Here is a 14,656-nt window from a genome sequence, read left to right as displayed (position 1 = left end):
CACCTCTTACAAAAACAATTTCTTCATCATCAACTGAACACAGAGCATCGTTGCAACACCACTGAATTTCAAATGCTTTTTTCGTGTTCATCAATTTATGAAAATTAAAATCAATAAGAATTCTTGATTTTACCATATTTTTTAAAAACTAATACAACATCTTGTCCTGGCTTTTCTTCTATCTTATTTCTCCTAGTGATATAGAAAACATATTTTGCTTTTCCAACAACACAATTGATGATATGACATTTGAACTTTTGTTTTGAACTGTAAAAGAAACCCAAAATATAATCTTGCTTTGAAAAACAAATATTAAAAGAATCTAAAAAAAACACTTAATAAATCAAAAAGAGGGTTAAGTCGATTACATTCCATAAAACAATGAAAAATGGTCTCTCGTTCAAAACAAAATGGACATTTATCACTTACAGTGTGGTTTAAAATAGACACAAAGGCATTTACAGCAATAGCTCCATGTAAAATCCTCCACTGCAAATCTCCAAGGTTTTTTTTAATGGTGGTTTGTAAAATGCTCGCCAAACAGGTTTAGTTTCAGAGTTGATTCCTAATTTTTCTCTCCATACTGTATCTGTTTTAATGCTTAAATTACGCTGATTATGCGCTTTCACAATGCATTTATATAATGTTTTCCCTTCAACTGTACAAAAATCAATATACTCATTAAATCCACTTTTTAACAAGGGGCTATTAAGACAAGACTCCTCTATTACAGGGCAAATTTCAAGATCTGGAAAAAGATCTTTACTATCAGGGATTAAAGTCCCTGCACCAAACTCTTCTAAAAGTATCTTCTCTTCATCAGTTAAACTTTTAGTTTGTCAAGAGACTTCTTTGCAAAACGGATTGATCTAATTCCTAAAAGGATAGCAACTTTTTCAGCTCTCAGTAAATTATATCCTGATTCATTTATGATATTTTTTAGCTTAAAAAGCTTTTTATGACATAGTATATCTGTTATACCAGGAAAATCTTCTCCTGAAGTATCAAATCTAGCTCCAAATACAACTGGTTCTTCCAACAACCAATAAAGAGAAGTTGCTGGTTCCGTCCACCGCTGTTTAAAGAGACCCCACGCTTTAAACAAGTTTTGATAAAAAGGAGAATTCCAGTAAAATTAAATCTTTTATGATCCATTAAACACAAAGTTAAATATATTCCCATATTGCCCACTCTTCTCAAGATGCTTAAAGCCAATGGTCTCCACACAAGTGAATAAGGTCCCATTAAAAGTTTCTGTACATATTGGAGACGGAAAGTGGCTCTTCTGCTTGCAAGATTAACCAGACCTTGACCTCCTTCTTCTTTGGGCTAAAACAGAATGCTTTGAGGAGTCCAATGATACTGGTCCCAAAAAAAGTTCACCAGTTCTCTTTGAATATTTACAAGGAGTCCATTTGGAGGGTCCACACAAGCCAGTTTATGCCATAATGAAGATGCCACAAGATTATTAATTATAAGAATACGTCCTCTATAAGATATCTGAGGGAGCAACCATTTCCATTTTTTCAATCGACCTTTTATTTTCTCAATTAGACCTTCCCAATTTTTCCTAATTAAATTTTCATTTCCTAGATAGACACCAAGGTATTTTAAACCTCCTCTTTTCCAAATTAATCCTCCAGGTAAAGCAGGAAGATCTCCATTCCAATTTCCCACTCTCTTCTCTTGATCAAGAGAAATTAGACCAGAGTTAATTCCCAGGAGTTTAGAAGCATCCAAAACATCTCTAATTAAAGCAATATTATCAAAAATAGACCTGTTGGGAATACAATAAGACTGATCTGAATGTATCAATTTGCTTAAAACTTTTTTAAAACAATTTTAAAAAGTCTTGTAGCCAAACTTTTAGATAAAATTGTATATTCTGAACATAAGAGTGAAACAGGGCGCCAATTTCCGATACACTGAAGATCACCTTTTTTAGGTAACAGTGTAATGACTGCTCTTCTACAGCTCCGTGGCAATATTCCTCTTTTTAGACTGTCATTAAGAACTGCCAGCAGATCTTCTCCTATGACGGGCCATAGAGCCTTGTAAAACTCAACAGGTAGCCCGTCAATTCCTGGAGATTTACCATTTTGCATGCTCATCATGGCAGCATAAAGCTGTTGTAATGACAAAGTCTGTTGTAGTTCATTGTTGGACTCTTCATCCACCTTTGGCAGTCCTTTAAGGAAACTCTCAGCATCTGCACCCCATTCCCTCAGTTCAGATTTATAAAGGTCTGAAAAAAACTCTACAGCACAGCAACGTATATCAGCAGGCTCCGTTAGTTCTTGTCCTGTAGCTGAGCGTAAAGTATGAATCATTTTACTTTGACCTTTTTTCATTTCTAAATTAAAAAATTTAGTTTGAGGGAGTGTCCATTTGTGTCACAGTTAAGGTCTCTGCACACTGAGTCCGAAATTTTCGCATGCGTTTTTTCGCATTCGCAATCTTAAAAATTCGTCACGCACAGAGACCTTGCACACTGAGTCCGATGCGTTTTAATTAATCCGTTGCGAAAAAATTCGCAAAACTATACAAAATGTCTTCAAGCAGTGAGGGTGATTTTGTTGTCCTCTCTCTTTTTTAAAAAAAAAAAGAAAAAGAAAAAGGAAATATTAGGTCCATCGAAATCCTTAGATTTGCGCAGAGAGGAAGGAGAGTTCCACCTCCTTATCAGAGAGTGCGGGATTATCAAAGTTTATTTCAGGATGTCAGTACCTCAGTTTGATACTTTGCTAGCGATACTGAATCCACATATTAAAAAGAAGACCACCAATTTCCGTGAACCAATTTATCCTGAACAGAGACTATATGGACACACACACACACACACAGACACACAGACACACACACGCGCGGCATCGGAAAGGTGCGCGGCAGGCATAAAAAAATAGGCTACAGCAGTTCTTTATATTCTGTATCTTTGTATTCCGCACTTTGTTTGTCATAAAGTGCTCTGTGCTGCAAGACGAAGTGTTTTAATTTGTCTGACACTATTTTGGATTTTGGCTTTCGCTTGTACGGTGGCTCTGAATTGTCAAAACACCTTCTCAAAGCATCTCAAAATGCTTTATAGGGATGCGAAAAACGCAAAAAATCGAACCCGATCCGAATTTTTTTTTGACGGACGAAAATTTCGGAGGCAGTGTGCAAACGTGATTGACAAAACGTGAGGTCGTATTTATTTTTCAACGTGCGAAAATTTCGGACGAAAAATTCGGACTCAGTGTGCAATGGCCTTAAAGCTCCCTGTGCTTTAACTCCCAACAGGTCTACCAGAATTGCTTTTTTTTTCTTTAAACCATCAAAGTGTTTTCAATTTTTTTTAGATGCTAATAAATCCTGCAAAACAATAATTTCCGTTTCTAAAATCTTCATTGTTTGGGCTATGTCTCGAGTAACATTCATAGTGTACTTTTGACAAAAATCCTTAATAAGAACTTTTCCGCAGTCCCACCATTGCAGTAAAGAAGCATAAAAAAGTTTTTGCTGCGTAAAAGTTTCCCCCCAAAAATTAAAATTATCCATAAAATTTTTATCATTTAACAATGAAGTATTAAAGATCCAGTATGCACTCTTATACTTCACACACTTCATTGAAACACTGCACAGAACTAAACTGTGATCAGAAAACCCCACTGGAATAATTTAACAAAATTTAAAAAGATTACGTTGATGTTGAACACTATAAATTCTATCAAGTCGTGCCAAGGAGATAGTATGTTCAGTACTATGGGCCCAAGTGTACTGTCTAACATCTTGATTCATATTTATCCATATATCACATAAATCATGAGGTTCAATTAGTTGTATGAGTGTTCTCTGAGAAGCAGTGTGTGGTTCTATATGATTCCTATCTAACTTATCATTAGCAGTACAATTAAAAACTCCACCTAAAAATAACATATCTTCTGGATTGAAATCTTTCAAAACAGCATCAACCTTATCAAAGAAAATAACTCTTTCTAATCCCTTTGTAGGTGCATATAAACTCAGAAGCACCATAGTGATTTTCTCAAATTTCACTTTGACCTTTAAAAAACGACCACTTATTACCTCCTCAACTTCACAAGACAGAGGTAAAAAATGCTTTGAAAACAAAACAGCAACACCTCCACTAATAGAGGATTTGTGACTCAGGACAATCTGTCCGTCCCATTCTCTTCTCCAGTCGGTCTCATTTTTAAAATCACTGTGTGTTTCTTGTAAAAACAGAATATCTGTTTGCTTTTGTCTAATAAACTCAAATAACATCATTCTTTTAAGACCATCTCTGGCACCATTTAAGTTTAAAGATCCGATTTTAAAATTTGTCATTTTTGTTTGAGACCAGAACAAAAAAAATGAGAAGAGCTGCCAAAGACACAATTTTTGGCATAATTTTATAAGTTGACAGCCTCATCATCTTTAGAATTTTTTTTTTTAAGTTTGTTCACAAGTTTTCTAAGACGGTAAATCTCCACATCTTGAAAGGCTCCCTCTTTCATTAGATACCTTACATCATTGATGAATTGTTTACAATCAGGGAACAATTCGGAACAATCAGGGAACAATCAGTTTACAATGCACTCCAACTTCAATCCCTTTGTTTCTTGCAGAAATTTACTAATGTCTTCAGCTTTATACAAACAATCCAAGTTTTCACTTTGAGAATTTATAGACAAATTTGAACCCTGAGACACATTTGAATCAGAGGAATCTCTTTCACTGTCTGAACCCACATTCTCATTACCACCCTCATCTTTCTTTACTTGTTTAAAAGCTTTTCTACAGCTTTTTTTCTTTCTTTTAACTGGGATCTTGAAAACAGATTTAGCTTCCTTTTCAAAATCAACATCGTCTTCCACATCAATTTCATCAGCCTCTATTACACAAACGTTTTCAAAATGTTCAGCCTGCTCATCAGACATCGAGGGAGTATCACTTTTACTAGACTCGGTAACAATCTTAAGTGTATCAGGGTTATTCTCAACAGCCACAACTGTGATTGGCCCGGGCTCAATCTCACCGGCTTCCACCACAGACATACCGGCAGTGACTGTGTCACTCGCGATCTCAACCAGAGGAAGAACAGAAAACCCCAGTCCCGAGCTTGTGCTCGCACATGCACTGTCCTTTTTATTAGGACAATCACGAACTAGATGTCCGATCTTACTACAGCTAAAACATTTAATTGTAGTGTCAGATGTTGCAAACACTGTATAATCGAACCCATCAATTTTGAACTTATAAACCAGATCGATCTCATCAATTCCATTTTTCAGAACCATGAAAACTTGTCTTCTGAATGAGACTAGATGTTTCACTAAAGGTGACTTGCACCCGAGAGGGATTTTCTTTATAGGGGAAACCGTCACGAGTGAACCATTCAACACAACGCCACTTTGAACAATGTCATTTGCCTTTTCAACTGTTAAAAAAAAAAAAACAATTGCACTGTTCATTCGCGATGCCGAGACAATATGATCATGTCCTACAATCTCTCCCACCGCTAAACAACACTGCTCCACATTAATTCTAGACTCCACCTTCACTCCATGGTGGCGGGTTAAGTCTTAAAAACTCATTGTGTTTTGGTTCGTCATGCCTCCCAGCACAACACTGGTTGCAGACGCAAACACCTTTAAATTTTAATTGCACGAATAAATTCAACACATAAAAAACAAACATACACACAAAAAAAAGATAGAAAAGGTTTTTTTAGCACACGGCCACAACACGCACTCACCCTCACCACACTCCATTCACTCCCAGCATGCACTCCGACAGAGAGAGAGAGAGAGAGAGAGAGAGAGAGAGAGAGAGAGAGAGAGAGAGAGAGAGAATGTTGCGTGTTGTTCAGTTCTGGGGGGGTTGTTGTCAGGCGTGTCTGTGTCTCTATGGCGACAGGCGTGTTCTCAGAGTCTGCACGTGCTCGGAGCATCTCTTAATTCATTTAGTGCCTCTAAGCATGTGAAGGCTCCTCATAAAAACACAGACATTTCTGGTACTAAAGTTGTAATGGCATAGTTTTTTACTGCACAGAAAGTAGGACTGGCAATATGTTGAAACAATTAAAAAACAATAAATAACCGAAATGAAAATAATTGCATTTAACATTCAAGTTTCAACAGCTAAATGTTCTTTAAGTTTCACAGTAAATGCTTGGATAAGGTTTATCTAAACAAGATTAAAAATTTGACATAACTAGAAAATGTTCTTATAGAAAATTCAATGAACTTTCAAGCCCTAGAAATCACAATTTAAGATTCAACATATCCAGATTTTCCAGGACTGTGAGAAAGCAGGTTCTTTGATACAAATGTTGAGAGCGGATTGAAATAAGAAATATAATGTCCGTTTACATCCTGATTTCGGATCTGAGAGCATCTCTCTCTCTCTCTCTCTCGCTCACTCAAGCAGTCACGCTGAATCAACATGATCCGCTAGCAACCGTTTGTGCAGCGTTTGCAGGCTGGCATCTGCTTATAAACCTGCAGCGAGTCAAACGCTTGTGAGCTGACAGCCGCAAACTAGTCTTTTACTAGTTGACTATATTAGTTTAGTCATGCTGAGGGTGGGCTACCAGCGGTATGTTTACACGCTCTGGCCAGCCATGCAGGTATGGGGTTTTTAGTCATTATGTCATAGTTTTATACGTGTGATGCAGAATTAACTGATTAAAGCTTCATTTAGAGACTTCATCTTGGTTTTCTGTGTGCTGTTCTTAGCAACAGTCCAGGATGCATGTGTTCTTCTGTAGATCTTTGATCTTTATATGCTTGTGTTTGGAGCAGGTCAATGGCGGTGGAGATCCTGTGTCAGAGGTCAAGACTGACCCAAAACCCACCGCAGAGAACGGGCTGAACCATGATAGCATCTCACCCAAATCATCCGTGGTCAGTCACCAGACTTCATCCTCAGGTGCGTGAGGCGCTTCCAGCGGCTGCGCTTTAATGCTGCGTTCACGTGTAGAATCAGGACAGCATCATCTGTGTGTGTGTATGTGTGTGTGTGTTTCAGGGTCGGTCAAACCTACTGTGAAGTCTGAGGATGTGGTCCAGAATGTTTTAACAGGTACGTGTCTGAGATTCACATCCATCTCTGATTATCTGATCTCAGCTGCGTGTAAACACGTCATAAACAATGATGTGAGCGTCGCAAGTAAATCAAGTCTAGTCAGCTTTATTTATATAGTGCTTTTAACAATACAGATCGTGTCAAAGCACTTAACAGTATCAGATTAGAGGATAGAGTGTCAGTAATGTATAATAATAAGATTAAACACTCAATTTTCAGTTAAAGGCATTTCATTATTGAATTCAGAGATGTCATTGTCTAGATCAGTTTAGTTTAAATAGTATCTGTGAAATCAAATTGATGATAATCACTAGAAATCAAGTGTCCCCAACTGAGCAAGCCAGAGGAGACAGCGGCAAGGAACCAGAACTCCCTCTGAGACAGAATGGAGAAAAAAACCTTGGGAGAAACCTGACCGGGGGGGTCAGTTCTCCTTTGGCCAGGATATTATCACAGAGGATCTCTTCATGTATGGATTTAAGCCAAGTCACATTTATTCCTATAGCGATTTATGCAATACAGATCGTTTCAAACCAGCTTCACAGTAATAAACAGGAACGTAACAGTGTTCATGCAAAATTCATCAGTTATGAAGCAAATTCAGTTTCAGCTGTAAAGCAGCTCTACAGAAGACAATAGAGTCATTATTCAGATCAATTACACTGGCATTAGATTGGTTCTCTTCATATCTGACTGATAGATATAGTTGATGTTTGGAAACTCATCCTCTGCTTTCGCACCACTCACATATGGGGTACCTCAGGGATCCCTTTTGGGTCCTGTTTTATTCTGTTTGTATATGCTCCCCTTGGGTTCTATCATGAGGAAATATAATGTTTTGTATCATTGCTATACAATACTCAGATTTACATTTCCCTTAGTTGTGAGAACTCTTACTTTGAACTTCTCAAATGTTTTAAAGATATCTAGTGTTTCCCCTAGGTTTACAGCTTTGGGGAGGGGGTGCTCCTAAATTGAAAAATGTAGGGATGGTTAGATTAGAGTGCAAAAGATTGACGTTCAAATGAAGGAAAGAACAATAGGTAAAAATTTACAATAAGGTCCCATTAGTTAACATTAGTTATAGCAGGTTAATATTAACTAACAATGTGCAATAGCTAATTGTTGCAGTAGTTAATATTCTTTGTTAACGTTGATTAATAAAAATACAACTATTTATTGTTAGTTAATGTTAGCTCCATTGAATAATATTAGCAGACACAACTGTAGATTTTATAATGTATTATTAAAAGTTGAAATTAACATGAACTAAGATTAATAAATGCAGTCATTGTTATTTCATGTTAACTAATACTAATGGAACCTGTTAAGTGTTACCGAACAATCATAACGAATCAGTCAATATATATTATAGGCCATGTTTTAGGTTAGATTAAAAGAAAAAAGTTAAAGTTTGAAAATAAACAGCTCATTAAGTCTTTAAGTATTAATTATGTGGTGCTATGGTGAAGACTAAAGTGAATAGAAATATCTGAATGACTGAAACATTGACACAGTTCAGAAAGTAGCGCAGCTGCTTTGTTTACAGGGTTACCGGGGTAACGGCTGCAGTTCTGCCTCTAGTGACGTCTCCTTCACTCGCTCCGCCTTTCTTCTCATCTGTGCTCAATTACATTAAATCATTGCCTTTTTAAAGTTCAATAATCACATGAGGCTGTATCACTGTTTTTCCATAGATAAATTTAAGAAATTAATAAGTTTGTTATAGGCTACTGTGTAAGTTAGGCTGTTTAAGTGAGTGTGTGTGTGTGTCTCTGTTTGTTTGTGTGTGTGTGTCTGTTGCTGTTTGTGTGTGTGTGCGTGTGTGTAACTCTGTTTGTGTGTGTGTGTGTGTGTGTGTGTGTGTCTGTCTGTTTGTTGGTTTGTGTGTGTGTGTGTGTGTGTGTGTGTGTGTGTGTGTGTGTGTGTGTGTGTGTGTGTGTGTCTGTTTGTTGGTTTGTTTGTGTTTGTGTGTGTGTGTGACAGAGGTGGACGCTCAGACTGTAGATGAACTGAAACAGATGAAGGGTTATTTGCGGGAGCAGAAGAGGCAGTATAAAGAACTAAAGGAGCTCATGAGGAAACACAACAAGAAAACAAACGAGCTGATTGACGAACACGCGTCCAGATGGAAGCAGCAGCACAGCGAGTTCCTCCGGCGCAGGTCTAGGCTGCAGAAGAGGTGAGTTTCTCTGAAAGTCTTTGCCGTCCGCTCGCTCCCCGGTGTCTGATGGGTTGTGTTCCCGCAGGAGTGTGTCGGATCAGGATCAGGATCTGCTGGAGCTGGAGAGATGTGAGAAACTGAGTGAACTGAAGGAGCAGCAGCAGCGGCAGCTTCTCGTGCTCAGACAGGAGCAGTTCTACAGCGAGAAATACCTCAAACGAGAGCACGTCAAACTGGTAACTGCTACTGAGTACTCCCATAACCACTGGCAAATAAAGCGATTACCATGTGAACATCAACCTGTACAAATCACAACTAATTATTTGCCAACAAACATGGCTGCTTTTCCAACATTTTGTCACTAAACTATAGTGTTTTGGTGCTAGAGACTGGTCTTGAGACCTTTTTTTTTTTAAGGTCTCGGTCTTGTCTCGGGACTAAGAGGACTTAGACCAGTCAAGACCACAGCTGCAGGGATATCACTAAATTACTGCTCCATTGTCTGATTTATTTGTTAACATCATTAACGTGAATTAATGTAAAACTTCCTGCTTCAAATGCAATCAATAACTTCCTTCTAATTTGATTTCTTTTGAAACTGTTGTCAGGTCAGAATTTAATGGGGAATTGTGTCTAAAACAAATTCACTAAAATTAGTACAAATGCCCAAAAAATTCAAGATATGATTGTGAAAAATATTTGTATGAGATCCAATATGACAAGAGCAAGAAAGCTATTTTGACGAACATGAGCGTGACTGCAAACATGATATCGATTTTATACAAACATTCAACAAACAAAAAGTTCATATTAAATGAATTACATTTCAGATTCCTCTTTCAACTTTGAATGCTTTGAATAAATGTTTCCATGACTCACTCTTTAAGTGTTTTGCCACCACCTAGCCTACCGCAGTTTTAGTTTGCATATTTAAAACTATTTTTTTTTTAATTATATTTCTATATTCTAAAATGTTTTTTTTTAACTAATGCCAACAATATTTATGCAGTTGTACCAGTTCAGATGAAACTTCTGTACCACTTCTGCAGCGCAAAGATGAAGATTGTAGTGATTTGATTTGATTTGTAACAGCTCTGTACACGGATTTCAAATATAAAATAGGATTTTGTCATTTCTATTTGATAGGGTTGATGAAAATGGCTTCATATTTTGTATCAAAATACTTTAGTGTTTTGTATTTTTGTAGTTTTAAAGTACAATGTACTTTAGTAGTAAAAAGTAAAATACTTTGTAAGAAGTCCACATGATGACATCATAAAACGCGGCCTCTGGTTGGTCCCTGCTCAGTAGTTTGCTCAGACTCGTTACTGCACTATTACTGTGTCCTCTATGCTTCTGTGGCTCTCAATAGATTCAGTGTTTGGAGTTGTGTTAATACTCCTTGACAAGTTCTGTTGCTACTTTCGTTTCTGGCTACATTTAAAATCAAAGCATATTGATCATTTAATAATTGCTGAAATGCTAAAATGTTGTGCAGTGGGCAGCATTTATGCATTAACTTCCCCTTCCCCATGTTAATACACTGTGTGTGTGTGTGTGTTGTCCATCTCAGAAGTTCAAAGTGTCTGAGGTTCTGTAATTCTTACAAAACTAACCTTCATCTGGAGATCACAGGGATATGTGAATATTGGTTGCATATGTCAGATGTATTGCATGAAACATTGTTTACTTCATCAGCTGAGTCAGTGTAATGCTGAAGGATCAAACAGGCCAATTGATGGAAGGTTTGCCAAGAAATGGCATACTCTCTTGTAAAAGTACTGTTTAGTATTTTTAAAATACAAAAATACAGTAGTTTATTTTAATACATGGTGTGGCTGCTGTATTTTGTATTTTATTTTGATACACTTAAAATTAAGGTATTTGGTATTTTATTTTACAGTTTATTTTTTAAATTGCTTAGACACTAAGGCCCGGTTTCATAGACAGGGTTTATCCTAAACCAGGATTAGGTCTCAGTTCAATAAGGACATTTAAGTAATTTTTATAAACATGCCTTAGAAAAAACATTACTGGTGTGCATCTTAAGACAATACAAAGGCACTGACATGTTTTAAGGTCAGTCAGTGCACGTTTCCTTCAGTTGTAACAGCTCAGATTTACATTTTAGTCTAGGACTAGGCTTAAGCCTCATCTGTGAAACCGGGGGTAAAAGTGATACTTGAAAGCCACTTAGTGACCATTCACTCATATGCCTGATCTTTAGACCAAGTCTACAAAACTATAAGCACATTACATGCTTTAAACTCAGTTTGATATTGTAAAACAAATTTTTTGGAAAACTCTAAACACAGTTCTCTACATTGCACACATCATTCGAAACTAACGGCTCTTTTGTTTAATTTGGGAAACACACTTTAAATGCCACACTCATTTACTGAAGACCTACAAATAGTGATCATGTGTGAACACACTTGTACATCATTTTTATACATAGTTGTCAGTCCTTGTCTTGTGTTTCCCCTCCTCTCGTGTCCCTATTTGGCCATCCTCGTCCCTTTAATTAATAGTTAATGTGTCCCCAGCCCTGCATGTGATTGCCCCACACCTGTTTCTGTTCTTCCTTGCTAATTTCCCAGTGTTTATAATCCCTGTGTTTCCTAGCCCCTGTGTCCGGTCTTAAACGTCATTGATGTTCGTCTCTCCCCAAGCTCCTCGTCTCCTTGTGTGTGTCTCTCCAATAAATGTGCTAGTTGGAACTCCTACGTCTCCTCGCTCCTTGTGTCCCGAGAGGGAACGTGACAGAAGACCGGACCTACAAAGTAAGCGGCGCTCCTTTTCCCCCGTTTTGTTTTCCGTTTTTGAAAGTTTTTTGTTTGCTCCTTTTTTCCCGCTCCCTCCATGGCGATGGAGTTCGCCGCCCGCCTCCGCGCCCTGATACTCCGCGAGCTTCCCTTCGTGGAGTACGCAGAGGAGTTCTGCGGGCTCGCGCAGAGTTCGGATCTGCACGACGCGGCCATCCTCCATCTGTTCCGGCTCGGAGCCTGTTACAACTACCCCATGGACCTCCCAGACACCACAGGATTGACCTGGAGGGTAGGAATATACCGGTGTCTGGGAGACTTCCGGGTCCGAGTCGGAGCTAGCCCGCTGTCGTCCGCGGCTCTCCCGAGCCCGCCGCCGCTCGCGCTTCCAGAGCGCCCCCGCGAACTCGCGCTTCCAGAGCGCCCTCCAGTGCCTGCTCCTCGCAGGTGGACTCCCGCGTCTCCGCTGATCCCGCCCAGCTCTCCTGCATCTCCGCTGGTCCCGTCCAGCTCAGCTCTTCCCGAGCGCCCCCAAGTGTCCGCGCTTCCAGAGCGCCCTCCAGTGCCGGCTCCACGCACGTGCCCTCCAGTGCCGGCTCCACGCACGTGCCCTCCAGTGCCGGCTCCACGCTCGTGCCCTCCTGAGTTCCCGCTGGTTCCGTCCAGCCCTCCTGAGTTCCCGCTGGTTCCGTCCAGCCCTCCTGAGTTCCCGCTGGTTCCGTCCAGCCCTCCTGAGTTCCCGCTGGTTCCGTCCAGCCCTCCTGAGTTCCCGCTGGTTCCGTCCAGCCCTCCTGAGTTCCCGCTGGTTCCGTCCAGCCCCGCGCTGCAAGAGCGCCCCCAAGTGTCCGCGCTTCCCGAGCGCCCCCACGTGCCGGCTCCACACACGTGCCCTCCTGAGTTCCCGCTGGTCCCGTCCAGCCCTCCTGAGTTCCCGCTGGTCCCGTCCAGCCCTCCTGAGTTCCCGCTGGTCCCGTCCAGCCCTCCTGAGTTCCCGCTGGTCCCGTCCAGCCCCGCGCTGCAAGAGCGCCCCCAAGTGTCCGCGCTTCCCGAGCGCCCCCAAGTGCCGGCTCCACGCACGTGCCCTCCCGTGCCGGCTCCACGCAGGTTCCGTCCATCCCCGCGCTGCAAGAGCGCCCGACAGAGTCCGCGCTGCAAAAGCGCCCGACAGAGCCCGCTCCTCTGTGGCTCCCAGGGGGGAGCTTCCCCAAGAAAATTTTGGGGGGGGGTAAGAGGGTCACAGCCTGTGTGGCCGGGCCAAGGGCCAAGGCCACAGAACCCCTCAGGCCCGAAAAAAAATAGGCCGTGGCCTCCCGAGTCCCCTGACCCGCCCTGGCCTCCCGAGTCTCCAGATCCGCCCTGGCCTCCCGAGTCTCCAGATCCGCCCTGGCCTCCCGAGTCCCCTGACCCGCCATGGCCCCTGGAACGGGCACCGCCCTGGAGGCCTCCAGAGCGCCCACCCCCCCTCCCCATTGGATGGTGTTAGGCGTGAGGACACGCCTTCCGGAGGGGGGCGTAATGTCAGTCCTTGTCTTGTGTTTCCCCTCCTCTCGTGTCCCTATTTGGCCATCCTCGTCCCTTTAATTAATAGTTAATGTGTCCCCAGCCCTGCATGTGATTGCCCCACACCTGTTTCTGTTCTTCCTTGCTAATTTCCCAGTGTTTATAATCCCTGTGTTTCCTAGCCCCTGTGTCCGGTCTTAAACGTCATTGATGTTCGTCTCTCCCCAAGCTCCTCGTCTCCTTGTGTGTGTCTCTCCAATAAATGTGCTAGTTGGAACTCCTACGTCTCCTCGCTCCTTGTGTCCCGAGAGGGAACGTGACAATAGTATATACTGTATATATATATATATATATATATCCATCCATCCTTGCTGAACATGCATACAAGCCGTCAGGAAGTGAACTAAAGTGCTTTATACAATATAGATTGTTCCACAGCAGCTTCACAATAGCATCAAATTCACATTCTGCTGTAAAGCAGCTCTAAACAAGTCAATAGTGTCATTCTACAGCTCAAGTTAGTTCAGTTCAGTTCAGTTACATAACTGTGTAAAACAGTCATACATACTGTATATACAGTGTATATGTGCATGTACAGTATGTGCGAGAGTTGTGATAAACTCCTGTTCTTCACTGCACTCTGAACAAGTAAAAGACACACAAAAGTAGTGTTTGACATTCTTCAAATGGAGCCATAGTTTCAAAAACTGTAAGTATTTTGAAAAAACTGTAAAATACATTTTGAAGCATCTTTGCCCAACCCCTTTAATCTAATTGTATTTACTGATTAAATATCAGACATTTCTCAGGCAGTAAATGTGTATCTTTCAGATTAATTTGAGCAGTGTTGGTCTTGTCTTGGTCTCAACACTTTCTGGTCTCAGTCTCAGTTTCGGTGGTCTTGACTTCAACACTACTAGAATATTTTATGGAGATAAAATGCTATCTTATGTACACGTTCACAAATCTTGCCCTGCGCATGCAAATCTTTTAGGCATCATTTTGTCTCCATACGGGGCTTGGTTCTGTCCATCAGCTGCTGATTGGATTTTGAGCAGTCAGCCAATCAGATTGCGCTTCCTGTCTCGTTAGCGTGTGCTGTACATGTTCGCTTACATACATGTTGGCTTTCTTTTGCGGTGTAGCTTGCTGAGAAGTT

The 14,656-nt window shown here is 40.7% G+C and overlaps 1 protein-coding gene across 1 annotated transcript in view; it reads left to right on the top strand.

Moving 5' to 3' along the window:
- The window catches only part of LOC306843568 (1-phosphatidylinositol 4,5-bisphosphate phosphodiesterase beta-1-like), a 130,483-nt gene that overhangs the window by 100,019 nt on the left and 15,808 nt on the right, over positions 1-14,656 (top strand). Inside the window, exons 25-29 of the mRNA XM_079375096.1 lie at positions 6,786-6,912; positions 7,012-7,065; positions 9,055-9,250; positions 9,318-9,468; positions 14,643-14,656. The exon at positions 14,643-14,656 is cut by the window's right edge and continues 63 nt beyond it. Of these exons, the coding sequence (XP_079231222.1) occupies positions 6,786-6,912; positions 7,012-7,065; positions 9,055-9,250; positions 9,318-9,468; positions 14,643-14,656 (542 nt within the window). The remainder of the gene's footprint in view (positions 1-6,785; positions 6,913-7,011; positions 7,066-9,054; positions 9,251-9,317; positions 9,469-14,642) is intronic.

The sequence above is a fragment of the Barbus barbus genome (genome assembly GCF_936440315.1).
Source record: "Barbus barbus genome assembly, chromosome: 24".
Taxonomy (NCBI): Eukaryota; Metazoa; Chordata; class Actinopteri; order Cypriniformes; family Cyprinidae; genus Barbus; species Barbus barbus.
Note: the sequence above shows the minus strand (reverse complement) of the source record. Positions and strands in the feature narration are given on the sequence as shown.